At 38.8% G+C, this 16,094-nt stretch overlaps 1 protein-coding gene across 1 annotated transcript; it reads right to left on the bottom strand.

The window, feature by feature from the left end:
* Positions 1–3,516: 3,516 nt before the first annotated feature.
* On the bottom strand, positions 3,517–6,520 carry LOC147641729 (uncharacterized). Its single transcript, XM_086798942.1, has 2 exons — positions 5,360–6,520; positions 3,517–5,097 (listed from the first exon to the last, which is right to left on the bottom strand). The coding sequence occupies exons 1-2, from the start codon at positions 6,486–6,488 to the stop codon at positions 3,614–3,616; spliced, it is 2,613 nt and encodes an 870-aa protein (XP_086655068.1). The 5' UTR covers positions 6,489–6,520; the 3' UTR covers positions 3,517–3,613.
* Positions 6,521–16,094: the final 9,574 nt, after the last annotated feature.

Genomic DNA, 16,094 nt, shown 5'->3' with positions numbered 1-16,094 from the left:
CAGGCTAGCTTTGCATGTATATTTTACAACCATGTGTTAAAGACAGAATGTAGCATGCAATTGTCATATTGTTTTCAGTCGAGTATCATTTGAGACAGAAAAAAGGTACTCGTCAACCTAATGTTTTAGTGTTGTAGGAAATACACTCCTTGTTTTTTTTTTAAATACCGTCTCCTATATTCACTTTTTTGAATTAATTAATTCTTGTGGTGAATTTTTCTGAAAGTCTCCTAAGGTTCAATGAAGTCTCAGGTTGTATTGCTAAGGTTTATGTTTAATTACTTCAAAAAAAGAAGTCAAATTTGGATTTACTAATAAAAACAACTTCTGAAATTAAATAAAAATATAGACAATTTCTAAAATTGAAGGTTAAAAAAAGGTATTATATAAAGAAGAGCTTACACCACAAAAAGTGGCAAATTACATTATATTTTATGACATTTACATAATAACCACCTCGTCTTTTTGGCTACTTCAAAGAGGCACAAATTCACAGAACTCAATAATAGGCTTTGTTAGGTGGATTTTCTTCCACACAAAAGAATGTTTGTCATAGTAGTCATGGTGAATAGTTGCTTTATTATCACTCATCTTCTTTGTCTTTTCTTTCTTCTTTGAGACCACCATAGCCTTTTGTTTCTTCACTACCAAGACAACGATCATCCTTGAAGGAGGAACATTTTTTCAAAAAGAAGATTCTATCAATGTTTGCATTGAGTAACGTGCGGCACTTTCATGACTTTCCACATTGTTGTTGCAACCCTTTCTCTTATCTATGCCAAAAAGGCATAAAATCATGGGACTCAACAATAAGCTTTGTTAGGTGGATTTTCTCCCACATAAGAATATTTGTTAAAGAAGTCGTTTAACGAGCTTCTTCGTCATCACTATCCAAAGAGATTGGGTTGTTTTGGCTATTGAGTACATAATTTTCTTGGTCTTCTCTTTCTTCTTTGAGACCATCACCATAACCTTTTGGTTTTTCACTACCAAGAGCACTACTATCTTTGCAGTATTTGAAAAGAACATTTTCCAAAATGAAGATTTCACCACCACCTATGCATTGATCAACATGAAGCATTTTCATGACTTTCCACATTGTTGGAGCTGTTTTCTTTTACATGCTAAAAAGGCTCAAAATCATGGGATTCAAGAATAAGCTTTATAGGTGGATTTTCTTCCACACACAAGAATATTTGGCAAAGTAGTGGTATGAGCATCTTCTTCATTATCACTATCTAAGGAGATTGGGTTGTTTTTGCTATCGAGCACATAATTTTGTTTGTCTTCTCTTTCTTCTTTGAGACAATCATTATAGTCTTTTGGTTTTTTACTACCAAGACCATGACCATCCTTGAAATGCGTGAAAGGAACATGTGCCATCTCAGCTACTACGAGTCGACGCTATTATCCAACAGTCCCAGGAAGGAACATTTTTCAAAAAGAAGAGTAACCGTCTATGCATTGAGTTAGATGCGGCATCTTCATGACTTTCCATATTGCTGCAGACTTTCTCTTATCTGTGCCATTACCTTTCTTCAGATAATCCAATCCATAGCAAGGTACTATTGCCCACTATGAAGTATGTGCAACAAGGTCTACTCAAGTGTTGCACACCAAGCTTGTTTGTTAACGTGATTTTCCATGTACACATTTACTTGATCAAACAAGTTGATAGGTGACAAAGACACTTTGTTTTTTAAATTACTTTGCCCATGAAGTGTGTATTACTCACATCTCCTTATGATTTCTTTGGCAGTGTTAATTTTTTTAAATAATATTATGTAGGTAAAATTGTAGCTCTTGATTGAAACTTGGAACTCTTAAACCAGGCTGAAGTAAAAATGTACCTCACTCATAAAAATAAAATTGTTTTTAAAGTCATTATCCAGAATATTACACATTAGAAATGTGAGGTAAAACTGTACCTCACTCAAAAAAATAAAATAAAAAATAAAGTCATTATCTAGAATCTTATACATTAGAAATGTGTAAAGATAGCAGTGATCCCCTTGTTAATCCAGTGGAGAGCTATCTTTGGTGCAGGATCAAGCTTGCCCTAGATGCTCTATAGCCTTTGAGACTATATGTCATTGTCTCTAGGTTTGCAGTGATGCCTAGAGGATATGGAGATTCATAGCTCAGCTTTTAGGCAGACTGAGCGGAGGTACTATATGCATCACGTGGGGCTTTTTTGCTTAGCTCACTCAGCAGGGGGAGAACCATGACTCCACCATCATGATCCACAAAGGGATGGCCTAGATGCACAGTTTAGGATATTCCCATCGTCAAATTAATAGCTAGCAACACTATCTATTTGGTAGATATGGATCCTAAGGCGGATCGAGGGCACCACGGCACTCAATGCATTTATACGAGGCCACTTCGGCCCGTATACAGGAACTTTTAGATCAGCACAAGCAAAGTGTCTTTTTCATGAGAGGTTGGTAGACGCTAAACAGTCCACATTTTTGAATGCTTGGGGTACCACTAAACCTCTAGACATGCATAATGGAATGTTGTAGGCAACTGGGTATTTAAAGAAATGATCTTTGCAAACAAATATTGCAATGGTGAACATGTTCTGTGTATCGTGTACCCGTTTCTCTCAATTTAAGTCGTGAAAATTACACTAAAGGACGGTTTTTTTCTGACACTGATGGGGACAGCAGTACAACCTTTTGGTCATGCATTTTAGCATATCGCTACTGTACGTATTTTATCAGAATATACATGGTAGATTAGGTTGAAACTCGAGTCTCTTCTCTTCTCTGTGTGTATTCAGTCTATGCATGTTTATCAATGTTTAATTAGCACTAGTTACTGCATAATCAATATGCTTCTGCATTACTTATGAAGGCAAGGAAAGATGGTTTTTAAACCTCTCCCTGGATAATATTCAGTGCAGCCAACCTCACATACCCACAACTTCACTGGTTAAGCTGAGTTGCCATTGGGGATGCCAGTTGACTCCGAAGTTGATATAGGCCATGTACATGTCTTGCTCTAGGAAACATTTGTGGTGCAGAAAAATTTCAAGCTTCTATTGCTGCAGTTTAAGCACTTGGGCCCTGTATGTATCAATGCAAGGGTATCATTGCCGCCTACACTGGTGTTTTTCCCTCCAAAAAGGGATTCTTGAAGGCAAACTTAGATACACTTACTGCACCCACCATCAGAAAAGGACCATGGATGGAGATTCAACATGGAGCTGCATCCATTGTATGGAAGAATCCATGTCAAATTTTCCACTTGCAGACCTCATTTCAAAGACTGAGAGCTAGAGCAGACACCTTAATGTATCAAATCAGCTAAGCAGCACAAACCCTAGTATACAGACTGAACTAAATACGGTAAGGAACCTTTGGATTTTAAACCTCTGAATTGCTTTTGTCCATCTTTTGGACTGAAGGAACAAAAGGAAAAACTCCAGAGGATCCCATTCTAGAAACAAAGGATATGAACATTTGACTCTACAACTAGAGAATGAAAAGTTGAAAAACCCACTTCAGACTATATCTGAAAAAAATTTACCTTGTTTGCCATGTTCAACAAAATAGAGCTTTCAAAAAGCATCAATTAGCCTTCAAAACTTAGGCAATGAACTTATTAGTCACAGATCTGAATCAAATCCAATGTTCCAAAATCCATCAGGAGTTGAGGGAGGAACATATCGATATCTATGACGAGAAACAGCATTATGATGTTCACACCTTGCTGATACTGCACCAGAACCATTATTTGTGAGCACTGCATCATAAAATTTTTTGCATTGATTGCATTCTACTCCCTGCAGCTTCTCCCTTTCATCTTTCTTCCTGACAGGTTCCACATATTTGTACATGGGACCCTGTTTAGATGCAGACGGCACCTTTGTTCTGACCATGGTAGAAGAAGAATGTTTATTCTTGTTATCACCTCCCAGAGGTTGAAACTTTTGCTCAAACCGCCCATGTTTATCAGGCCTAGACATATTGTGGTTGCTTCCAGAAGGCTGACGGCATGATTGTTCATTTGGTTGTTCTTGATTTTGATTTGCATAATCATCAAAACCAGCTCCTGAATCAGGTGCCTGAGTGGTGATTTGGCTAAAGGAAACATCTTTTACTCCTCCACAACGAACAGGCTGTTCTTGTCCACTTTTTGAGGGTTTAAGACCATCTCTACTCTGGAAAGAGTTTGCCAATATTCCATTTTCATTGAGAGCAATCATGTCATGATGGTTGTTCACAGCTTGATCTGCATGGCTTTTGAGGACATTCTCATGTGGCGTGTCCAGGAAATCATCGTGAGGATCAAAACCATTCGTCTCAGCTCTGGACCTGGTGTTTTTCCAAGTTGTTTTCAGGCTCTTAACTGCCCTGGGACGAGATTTACTGGGGAAAGCTCTCTTCTGAACAGGAAACCAGCGACTGTCTGCATGTCTGTGAGGAGCCCCTCTCACTTCAACATTTACTCCCTGTACCTCTCCCAAAGGAACTAGAGCTTCTGGAGGCCCGTGACTGTCCTGGTTGTTTTCTCCAGAATTGCATGATTCTGTTCCTTCAGCTAATGCATTGCAGCTTGTACCATGGGCAAATTCTGCCACCTTCAACAAGGAACTATTACAAGAACCAATCTGGCTTGCTTTGTCCAATTGGATCACATTATTGCAATCAAGCTCCTGTTCAAATGACTTTTCGGGCACCAACTTTTCTTTGAGCAAAGAAAACTTTCCAACGGCACCTTTTTCTGAGTTGGCCAGAATTATATCTTCATTGTCGACCCTGTCATCTTCTGCAAAAATTTTCTTATCTGCACTCTTCAGACTTTGAAAAGAATCTGGACTTGTTGGAGAGCTACAGTTAGCCAACACATTAACCTCTCCACATATTTGCACCGTCTTTGTAAGATCCTCCGCTTCAACTATTTGCCTTCCCTGATTGTTTCCATTCATAGCTGAAACAGAGAAGAACTTTCCCGACACATCCCTATGATCCAGGCTTGGAGCAGACTTGGAGCCATCTTCTATTTTTCTAGAAAGGTTTGAACTTGAAGGGGCAGCAATGTATTTCCCAACTTTTCTGCAGCTGCATTTCCCCGTACCCTCGTGCACATCTGCCAAGTACAGTTTTCCATGGAATCACCAGTTAGTTAGCATGACTTCTACCAACCGCATGGTTTTATGTGAGCAAGCCATTCACGCAGTCTATGCAAATGAACAGATGATGCCCTTGTCATCTCGCCTTGTCATCTCTTGATAAAAGAAGAGGTTATCATGTGAGCAAGGGCACCCATGATTTCATTGACAGGACCCATGACTTTTGAAAAACAGCATTAAAGCGAATAGATCCTTTGGGAGGATGGAGCCAGAACTTACTAGTGTTTAGATACGTTTCGACTCTGGCATCATCATGGTCAGATGCCAGTTGCTTATTGCAAATGGCTACAATCTGTGCTTGTTTATGATGTCCCAGATGATGACTATGCCGGAACAGAACAGTATACTGCTTTCTGAGGCTTCCATATCGTTTCTTCAAAGCATGCAGCTTGACAAGAGCAGCGTGTGTTGCCTTCTTCTCCTTCTCCACCTCTGCCGAGGGAAGCTGTCTTCTGAAACACTCCAGGCTCCTTTCTTGGCTCTTTTTTTCAAGCTTGAATTGCAAGCCTTCAGCATCAAAAGCTTCTGCTTCTGCGACCGTTGGTGAAATCTCGGAAGAAGACGACTGCATTTTCGACTTCATAAGACCCAATTCTGAAGAAAGCTTCCGGCAATATAGACGGAGATCCAGATTTTCCTGCCGAAGCTTGTCGTTGCCCCGGAGCAGTTCCGTCGCTTCTTCGGATAGCTTCTCGAAATCGCCTCGCATTGAATCCTTCTGTCGGAGCAGGCGTTCCTCGCCGGAAAGCTGTCTACTTAACGTTTCCTCGTCTTGCCGGTGAATCTTTCGCTGGCATTCTCCCTCTTTTCGCAGCTCCTTTTCCTGCCGGAACTCTAGCAGCTCCTGCTGAAGGGCCTTTATCTCACCGGAGAGCTTCCTGCACAGCGTTTCCTTTTCTTGAAGCTGAAGCTTCCACTGCGATTCTTCCTCTGCTCGAAGCTCCTTTTCTTGACGGAGTCCTAGAAGTTCCTGGCGAAGCTCATGGATCTCGCCGGAAATCTTTCTGCGCAGCGTTTCCTGTTCTTGAAGGTGCAAATCTCTCTCTGTGTGAAGCTCATGAAGCTCACGGAGAAGGGCCTCTCTGCTTGACTCCCATTCTTGGAGAGCGTGGTGATGCAGGCTCTCTGCTGCATGTGTGGCTTGCCAGGACTCGAGAAGCTTGGCCTGGAAGGCAGGAAAGAGCTGGCTGCAGAAGACGAGCTCGAGCTGCGAGATGCGGTCCTTGGCGTCCTCGATGGCGGCAACGAACAAGGTGCAGAGGCCCAGGAAGTACCTGTCTTGGCCGTCTTCGGCTGCCTGCTCCATCGATCGCAGGTCCGTGAGCGTGTTCTGCGTCATGCTCTCCATGCTTCCATCGGTCGAGAGGATTGAAAAATGGCGCCCAAATTTTTACTGCAGTCAGAATCGTCCGACTGAGGGCGTTTCATACAAGGCCGGACACCTGACACGACGCCCAACTAAGAAATCCTTACGCCCAACTAAGAAATCCTACCTTCAGTGTAAAGAAAGCCTGCAACTATTTACAAGATTGCCTGCAACTATTTACCAGATTCTCATTTTCACCTTGGAAAAACCAATTCAATGGTTTGTTGAGAAAATCTTTTTTGTGAACACTCATCTCTCCACCTTGCACCTATGTCATTTTTAGGGTAGGTCTCCTTGATTGTGTATGGATCTCTCCTCAACTCTTTTTATGCATGGGTCCACTTCACCTTATCTTAAGGAGGTGATAGGGACACAAATAGAGAATCCACTCAGATGGCTCACCACCTTCGGCTTTGGGGAGATTTGTCTTCAAGCACCTTTTAGAGAAGAGTTGTGCTCGCCAAGTTGCTTAGGGGTTTCTAGAAGTTGATGCCTCTACTGCCTAATTGGCATAGATGTCCTCTTCCTTGCTTGCATTCAAATAACATCATTCAAGGGAATGGATTGGATCCCTCACGCTTAGCAAGTTAAGGCTTGTCATAGGCTTCTAGTCTCTCTGATGCAAGATTGGATGAGGTCAATCCTCGTATATGTGTTTTATTCTACAACCATTGCACAATGGAGTTAGGGGTGGGGGATTTGGCGGTATGTTTGTCATCATCTTCTTAATGGGACACTTAACAACCCAATGAAGTCTCTGGTAATGAAAACACTTCAATGGTTGCCTCTTGGCCTAGGCATGTTGCTTGATATACAAGGTAGACAATGTCGCTTTCCATAACCACTACACAATGGGGTTAGGGATGGGGGATTTGGTGGTATGTTTGTCATCATCTTATTAATGGGACACTCAACAAACCCAATGAGGTCTTTGGTAGTGAAAACACTACAATGGTTGCCTCTTGGCCAAGGGCTACTGCTTGATGTAGACTCAACACCTGCTCACTTTCCATGATGTAATGACTCAACACCTGCATAGGTGGGATCTAAATCTATGGAGCTTTGTGTAGGTGCATTCTAGTTCTATCTCCTCTAAATTGATTCATTGGTGGTGTAGGAGGTTGAGGTGGTAAGGACATGTTTGGTACCTTAATATCCCTTGTTGGGGCATGATCTATCCCTAATTGGGCACAATTCCATTCGTTGTAGCCTAGCTACTGGAGTTAACAAAGCTCCCTAGGGTTTTAGGCAACAAACTAGTGGTTGTTTTTTGGTGAGCTTGCAGGTTATTTTAATATCCCTTGGGGCACGATTTGCCCTTAATTGGGCATGCGTTGTGGCCTAGCTGGTAAAGTTGAAAAAGCCCCCTAGGGTTTCAAGCAATAAACTAGTGGTTGTTTTGGTGAGCTTACGGGTTACGCTAACTATAATAATTAGCTATCTCATGATATTGAGATATCGAGCTCAACTAGTGATGTGGGACATTGATGACCCACCTGGGTGATAGCATCCACACTTATGCCACTAGCATGGTTAGTGAGATTATGGTTGATATGCTACCAGTGGATGACAGGCTATGTGACAGCCACTTTCGAGTACTAGAGTTATGGCATAGTTATAGTACTAGCTCATAGTGAGTTCACACTATGGAGGACTGGCCATTGTATATTATAGTAGGAGAATACTTTCTCTTATAGTATGTACTCGTATCTCTTTATGTTAATGGTTGTAGAGAAGAGAAGACGATAGAAGATAATTTAGCCAATCTCTCTCTTGTGTCTTGCTCTCTCTTGTGTGTGTGTGTGTGTTTACTCAAGCTCTCCCTCTTCCCTGCATTCTCTTTACGGTATCAAAGCTCCAGTTCATGTGAGGCAAGCAAGAGGCAAGAATAAAGCAAGCAAGGAAGCGGTACACGAGTAAGGGTATTTCCATCTCTTTTCCTCTTTGATTTTGGAGCAACACCTTTGGTAGCTATTATGTACAATGAACATAGGTAACTAAGTTTTTACGCATTTTAGCGCATTTTGAGCATGTTTCACGCCCCGTTTTGGCTCCACAGGTTTTCTGCAAACACTGTGAAGTATCGATTTTGATTGAATATGTCCAATTTCTGGTTTGGTGCAAAGTTGCTGCATAAATTTGGTTGCAGGGAATAGCCTATACAAAGAATCTAAGTGTTGCAGGTGTTATTAGATGTATGTGTATGTGATTGGTTCATATACAATGGCATTATATATATATAACATATTTACAGTACCGTTGTAAAAGGTTGTAGTTTTGCGAGCGACAAAGTGCATAAGCTTTTCGCTCGCAAGCACTATTTGGTAAGTTAAGATGTCTAGCAGTCTATTTCTCACTCATAAATTGTGAGTGAAAAGTAGATAAGAGAACTTCCAAGCATGGAAGTTTAGAATGACCAATTTCCTTATGGGAAAAGGATATTAGGAGTTCATCACAGGTGATAAAAAGGAGTGAGAGATTGCTACAAGTGCATAAGCTTTCGTAAGCACTGTTTGGTAAGTTGCTGCAAGTAAAGATGTCTGGTAGTCTATTACAAATTGTGAGTGAGAAGCTTGATAAGAATAACTTTGAAGCATGGAAGTTCAAGATGACCGATTTCTTTATGGGAAAAGAATATTGGGAGTTCATCACACAAGTGATAGAAAGGAGCAAGAGATTGGTGAAGAAAATTCAACACCTCATCATGTACGTGCATAAAAAGCATGGCATGAAAAAGCTAGAAAGGTGCTATATTGGCTGTCAGTGTGATAGATTCTATGATTATGCATATACAGGATGCATAAACGCCTAAGGAGACTTAGGACACCTTGGTGAAGATGTACTATACAAACACCCAAGGTCGAAAGATGTAGCTAAAGCAAGAACTGCATAATGTGACCAAAGGAAAGTTGAGGATAAATGATTACTTAGTGAAGGTTAAAGGGCTTGTAGATGCGCTTGCTTCTATTGGATCACTAGTAGATGATGATGATATGGTGTCTGTGACCTTGAATAGTCTTGGCAAAGAATACAGCCAATTCCAAACTTCCATTAGAGTTCGAGAGAACTTTCAGGATTCTCTTCTCATCTATGAGAAGATGAATATTCATCATTTAGTGGTATTATAGGTGCTGAAAATTCATCAAATTCACATGTATCACATAAGGGAAAAGAGAAGGTGGACTAGCCTTTCATAATACCTAATGTTTCAATGGGTCATTCATTTGTTAAAAATTTATCAAATTCACGTGTATCGCATAAGGGAAAAGAGAAGGTGGACCAACCTTTCATAATACCTAATGCTTCAATGGGTCATTCATTTGTTTGCTAATGGGGATATTAGCTCAAAATATGGCCTTAACGAGGAGTTTGGGATCCTAACTGTTGTTACACACCTAGTGTATAAAGAGCCAAAGCAGTTTTGAGAACACTTGGCAGTGATCCAGTTATATGTAGGTCTACAAGGTTCACAGATATCCAGTGGACACAGGTTGAGATATGAGGGTATACAATCCATCATTATGCTTATATGGTCAAAGCAATACAAGAGATAGAGCACACATGTTTTAAGGAGGCACTTGGACATAACAATTAGGAAGATGCCGTGAATGAAGAGATGGTTGCATTGGGTGCAAATGAGATAGGGGAGTTAGTGCCTTTACCTAAGGATAATAAGGGAATTGGACTATTGACTCTTTACATCAAAGGCTGATTAGGTGATAGCGTGTTTTTCCCCTTATGATTCAGGAGATGGCTTCTGATTTTACCAATCCTCATTCTACTCTACTAGATTAGATATGACTCCTAGTCCTTCCAATAATGTGGGTAGTGGAATGAGAAAGGATCCTATAAAAGAGACTCAACGAAAGAAAATGACACCGAGACACAAATGCTAAGTAGAAAGATTTGATAAATCTTAAAAAATATGTAGTATATCAAGTTTGCAAGTGCTCACCACCCAACCATAGATCCTCATAACTGTATACACATTAGATCTCTCTTAGTATGCATAAGATATCTAAGAGTGTTATAATGTGCACCTTAAATCTCTCAGGCATGCTTTCTTATGCAGGCTACATAGCTCTAATGCATGCATGCATATGACTCATGCGTGCTCTAAGAGCTCTCACAATTCCATGAGCTGATGTAGGTAGTAATTGCAAGAGTTGTTGAAGCATGCATCAAAGCCTTATGAATGCATTAGATCTCTTATAGAATACATATGAGTCTAAGATATATAATGCATTATAGCTCCTATGGCATGCAATATTACTTTAATGTATGTGTTAGGTCTCTTACATGTCTTATGCATGATGCTAGAAGAATTATCATATATACAAGTCTTACGCATGCTCCACTAGCTCTAAGAGTTTCATTAGAGCTTAGATAGACTATATGCATACTTAAGAGCTTAGATAGACTATATGCATACTTAAGAGCTATTGGAGCATGCATAAGAGTCATATGCATGTGGTACAACTCTTACAACTAGCATAAGAGATCATAATACATGCATTAGAGTGCTTTTGCATGCTATAAGTTAACGGTGGATCACCTTTGAGCATAAAGGTTAAGATCATGCTACAATACCCTTGATTTAGTTTAGCTAACCCTTCATTTATTGTCTCTTTAGGTTGATTTAGGTACACCCCTACACCTCATAGTGGGCCTAGCATTTTTAGCCCTACATCGAGCAGCGGACCTAACAATGCTACTCCTAGCATACCCACACCACCATCTCCAACACACCTGACATGACACCCTCTCAGTCACAATAACCACACCACGAGAGAGGCATTGGCAGTAGAGTGCCTACATCATTTGCATCAATTCGGGAGGTATTATTCAAGTGCTCCAAATTTTGCTCCTTTATTGCTCCTCCAAAATGTAGATTCCCATCTTTTTCACAAGCCCTTCTTCAAATATATGTGTGCTATGGTGTAGATTCTCATCTTCTCCACACGCCCTTACTTCAAATATACGTGTGCTACGTGGGTTCACATGAATAACATATAGCCAATGTTCATCACGAGGATCTTGATGGGAAAATGCTTGTTCACAATGTTTTGGAAAGAAAAAAGGCTCAATCCTTTGTTGTAGTACTCTTGTTGAGTTAACGACATAGATCCATTTTCCTCCTTTCCAATTATTGCATGATACATGGTTTGGAACCATTGTATCTTTAGCAAGCAGTACTTGTTTGAAGGCGATGTAGTTGGCCTTAATGATGTCCTCAAGCACACCAACATATCCCAAATCTCCTTCGATAAGATTTGTATCCATGATACTAGCTAGCACGACTTTGTTTACTGAAATGAGGCAAACAATCCATTGTTGTGCCTCTACGTCAATCAACTCTCTGAATGCAAAAATGTTGGCCAGATGATCACATACTACTATGAAATTGTGCTTGCCAAAATAAGCAGAAATATATTGCTTGAACATTACTATTTGCATGCAATTTAGAATATAACAAATTAAAAAAAATTGAACCTTCATAAGAATGTGAAGTGTATTAATTTACATAGTAACATCTTTAGGACTTCTCCATTTCGCTCGCTCTATATCCTCTTTAGAGTCTCTCAAATCCAATCCACCATAACAACTAAAAAGAAATGGAACATTCATAAGAATCTGAAGTGTATTAACTTACATAGTAACCACATCCTTAGGATTTCTCCATTTCACTCGCTCTCCATCCTCTTTAGAGTCTCTCAAATCCAATCCACCATGTGAGGCATAGTTGCGGTTGACTCGTATCTTTTCCTTGTGTAAAGAGTCTCTTTTCTTTCTCATACTTGTAATTCAATCCATTTTTTCATACAATACATATTATACATGAAAAAGGTGTCAATTTGTTGTTGAAGTTTGTACAAGAGTTTAACTTGCCTTTACTTGCTTGATAGCACCTCCCCAATCATCTTCTCATCTTGTTCTTCTACCCATATCCTTGGTGCATTTGGATCCACATTTGTCATGCACATTGTTATACATCATAGTGATTGGTGAACCAACCATCCTTATGCCATGGAGCCCTTTGATTATGCCATGGAGCCCTTTGATTATGCTCTCTAATGTATAAACCCTTTCATGGAGCCCTTTGATCATGCTCTCTGATGTACAAACCCTTTTATAACTTTCATAAATTGCTCAAATAAGAACATCCATAAGCTACTTACATTGCCTCTGCAAGTGATATTTTCTCCATAATATGAATAAGTGTATGCACTTGTATGTCAAAGAAGCCCCATGGTAATTCTTTTTCCATAAGATATAAAAGCATTATAGAATCTGACTTCATCTTTAGTAGATCAAGAAGGTTAATTTCTTTGCAACAATACTTCTGCATGATCAAGGCACAATATTCTTACAAGCATGCTTGGCCATAGTGTGTGTGTATTCTTACCACACAAGTGCTCCTAGTTGATAAATAATATCACATATTCTAGGAGTCAATCATGAATGACCAATAAAACATGCTGCAAAGTGCGGTAGCAAGTTCAAGATATTTAAATAAATAATCATAATAAAATAAGAAATAAATTTTATGTAAAATAGTAAAGGTAAGCATAACTTCTAATTGTATGATACCTACAAGAAGTTATGAAAAATAAGAAAGGCAAGCATAGCTTCTACTAATTTTATGATACCTACAAGAAGTTATGCCAATCGTGGGACTTTAGATTCCATAGCTTGTCATTGTCCTCTATGAAAATGTTTCAAAACAAAGCTCCATATCTAGTTGGTGTCCGCACTTTCTTGTATCATTGCAAGACTAAAGTGTGCTCCTATTTTGAAAGGACCCATGGAGTGGCTCGATAAGTGGGACTATTTTGATTCTTATTATATTGAGCCCACATATGAGGTTTTATTTTGGCTTCTTGAAGATCAATTGCTCCTTGATCTGCTCCCCTATGGCACCCTCCATGGTAGCCATGACATTTGTCTTAATGCCTTCTAGTGAGACCTACATCCTCTATCAAAATCTCGCAATACTACCAAGAGCACGTGTGTCCTAAAATCCATGAGAAGTAATACTAACAAAGCTACATATAATATTTTAAAAAAAATTAGGAAAGATAAATGAAGAATGAAATATGCATATACATGGATGAAGAATGAAATATATATATACATGAAACACATCTATACATGGCATACTTGGGGACGTTCCAACTTATGGGCTTGCAAGCTTTCCTAGATATTGAACTTTGTTACTAACCAAATTTTGTGATTTTTGACTTCCAACTTATGGGCTTGCAAGCTTCTTTTCAGATAGCAAACTTTACGACTAATTGGCTTGCATACTTGTAGACTTCCATGCTTACATACTTCTAGCTTGAAATTTTGTAGACTTCTCATCTTGCAAACTTTGCCCTTAACTGGCTTACCCGCTTCTTCCTGGTTCTACCTGTGTTCATATAGAATATTTTATCCCATGTCATATTTTTGGATGATGATTTACTCCCAATGTTCATCTCCTTAGTACTTAAAAGGGCTATAATGTCCACAAATTTTGGGAAGTTTTCTCAAATTTGGATAGATGTCTGATATGGAAGCTACATCTTGTGAACCAATTAGGTAATATACCCACTACTATGGGACACGACACTAGTGGTCCTCTTAGTAGGAGAAATATGGACTCTCCATTTTACCCCTTGAGTGAAGAAAAAAATAATAGCTTAACCAATGAGAGAGATAGGATTCTAGATCCATATAACATGGATCTTTTTTTCATATATTTGCCCAAATCTCTTAGGACAAAGTCTATAACTTAAGAAAATAGAGAAACATCAAATGTCCTTGGTGGTATCACCATAAATTATTCTTTCATGTTAGATGTACGTTGTGGTCAACACATGGAAGTTTGAAAAATGAATTTCATTTTTTACTTTTTTCATGTTTAACTCTATACTTTCCCTCTTTTTGCATTTCGTTACCTTTCCATTCCCCCCCCCCTTTTTTAAACTAAATTCAATTTCATCATATCCTTTGCAACTCGGGTTCTGTCTTCAAAAAATTTTATAAGTAGTTTGTTCTCCACTATATCTATCTTCTCATAAAGTGTCATCTCATTTGGACATAACCTTAGTGAATTATGCATGTTTTCTCACATGAACTTTCTCTTCTCTTCACCATAGCTAACTTCTTGTGTTTTTTTCTCTACAAATAGATTCAAGTACAATATAGCTATCTTGATTTGAAGTGGCATCTCTTGTGGACAAAATCCTATGAGTAATGATCATTTATATCTCATTTCATTGGTTTAGGATTTGTTTATATTTTTTCTTAGTTCTAATAATGTGTTGTTTATTTTCATAGGAGCAAGGTTGTGAGCAACAAGGTTGTGTTAATATCAAAGCAGTAGGTTGTAGAAGATAATATTTCTTGTTGTGTTAATGTTTCTATAACATAGATATTTATAATTATGCAGTCTAACTTTGTTATTTTGGTGTTTTGTTTTTATTATAGACATCTTCAAGAAGAAGAAATACTAGTAATATTCACACAGTGGAGGTGTTAAATAGGACAAATGATGAATGTAATTGGATCCTTGATCAATATAGTAAGTTAAATTAGATTTTAATGCGACAAAGTGCTCGTGGGTGGGAGTATTAAGGTAAAGCTCAAAGATGTAATAACAGGCCCCAACAGACAATGGAATGGTAGAATCATATAGTTCAAGAGATACACCAATGGTATGAGTACAATAATAGAGGCTTTCATTCAGCATGTTTATATGCACATAGAAATTTGAGTGCATCATGAAAACTTTAGTGCAAGACATAAGCCTAACATCAAGTTTTAGAATCATACAGTTCAGGAGATGCACCAATGGTATGAGTACAATAACCGAGGCTTTCATTCGGCACATGGTTATATGTACAAAGAGATTTAAGTCCATCATCATGACAACTTCAGTGCAAGACATAAGCCTAACAGTAAGTTTATACCTCTGTGCTTTGTGTTCCTGTGCTTTGAGTCCAAGGTTATTAGATAGAGTTTTAATACAAGCATGTTTGTTGCTTTGCAACAGCTTTATATCCAGAATGACCTAACGTAGAGTACTTAACCGGAAGGCTAAATATTTTCCATGCAAAGATATGTGCCTTGATCTATGACAACAAGAGTGTAAGTGAATTGGCATCTTAGAATATTCCTTTTTATGATTCATTATACATTGTGGAGAGACATAGTAGTCTTGGTAGTTTGGAGTACATTCCACTACTGTCGTTGTCTAGAGGAATGGTATAATCCTAGCTTATAAATGTCAAAAGCATGTAGGTTCAAGATAAAAATTAATGTTCATGGTGCCATGAAACCCTCCATAAGATCTAGAGATGTGCATCTAAGTTGGTTTGTTCCATTTGGTTTGTTTGTTTGCTCATTTGTTTAGATCCTATGACGTAGTGAAGAAAAATAAGATTTGTTTGCTCATTTGTTTAGATCCTATGATGTAGTGAAGAAAAATAAGATTATTTATCAATGCAAGTGCCTGCATGAGGATTGGATGACTAAGTTACTTGATGATGTAGTGAAGAAAAATAAGATTACTTATCAATGCAAGTGCCTACCTGAGGATTGGAT

This window comes from Cibotium barometz, chromosome 1 (genome assembly GCF_041138505.1).
Source record: "Cibotium barometz isolate CiBa-2024 chromosome 1, ASM4113850v1, whole genome shotgun sequence".
In the NCBI taxonomy this organism is placed as follows: domain Eukaryota; kingdom Viridiplantae; phylum Streptophyta; class Polypodiopsida; order Cyatheales; family Cibotiaceae; genus Cibotium; species Cibotium barometz.
This window is presented reverse-complemented; position numbering and strand designations above follow the sequence as displayed.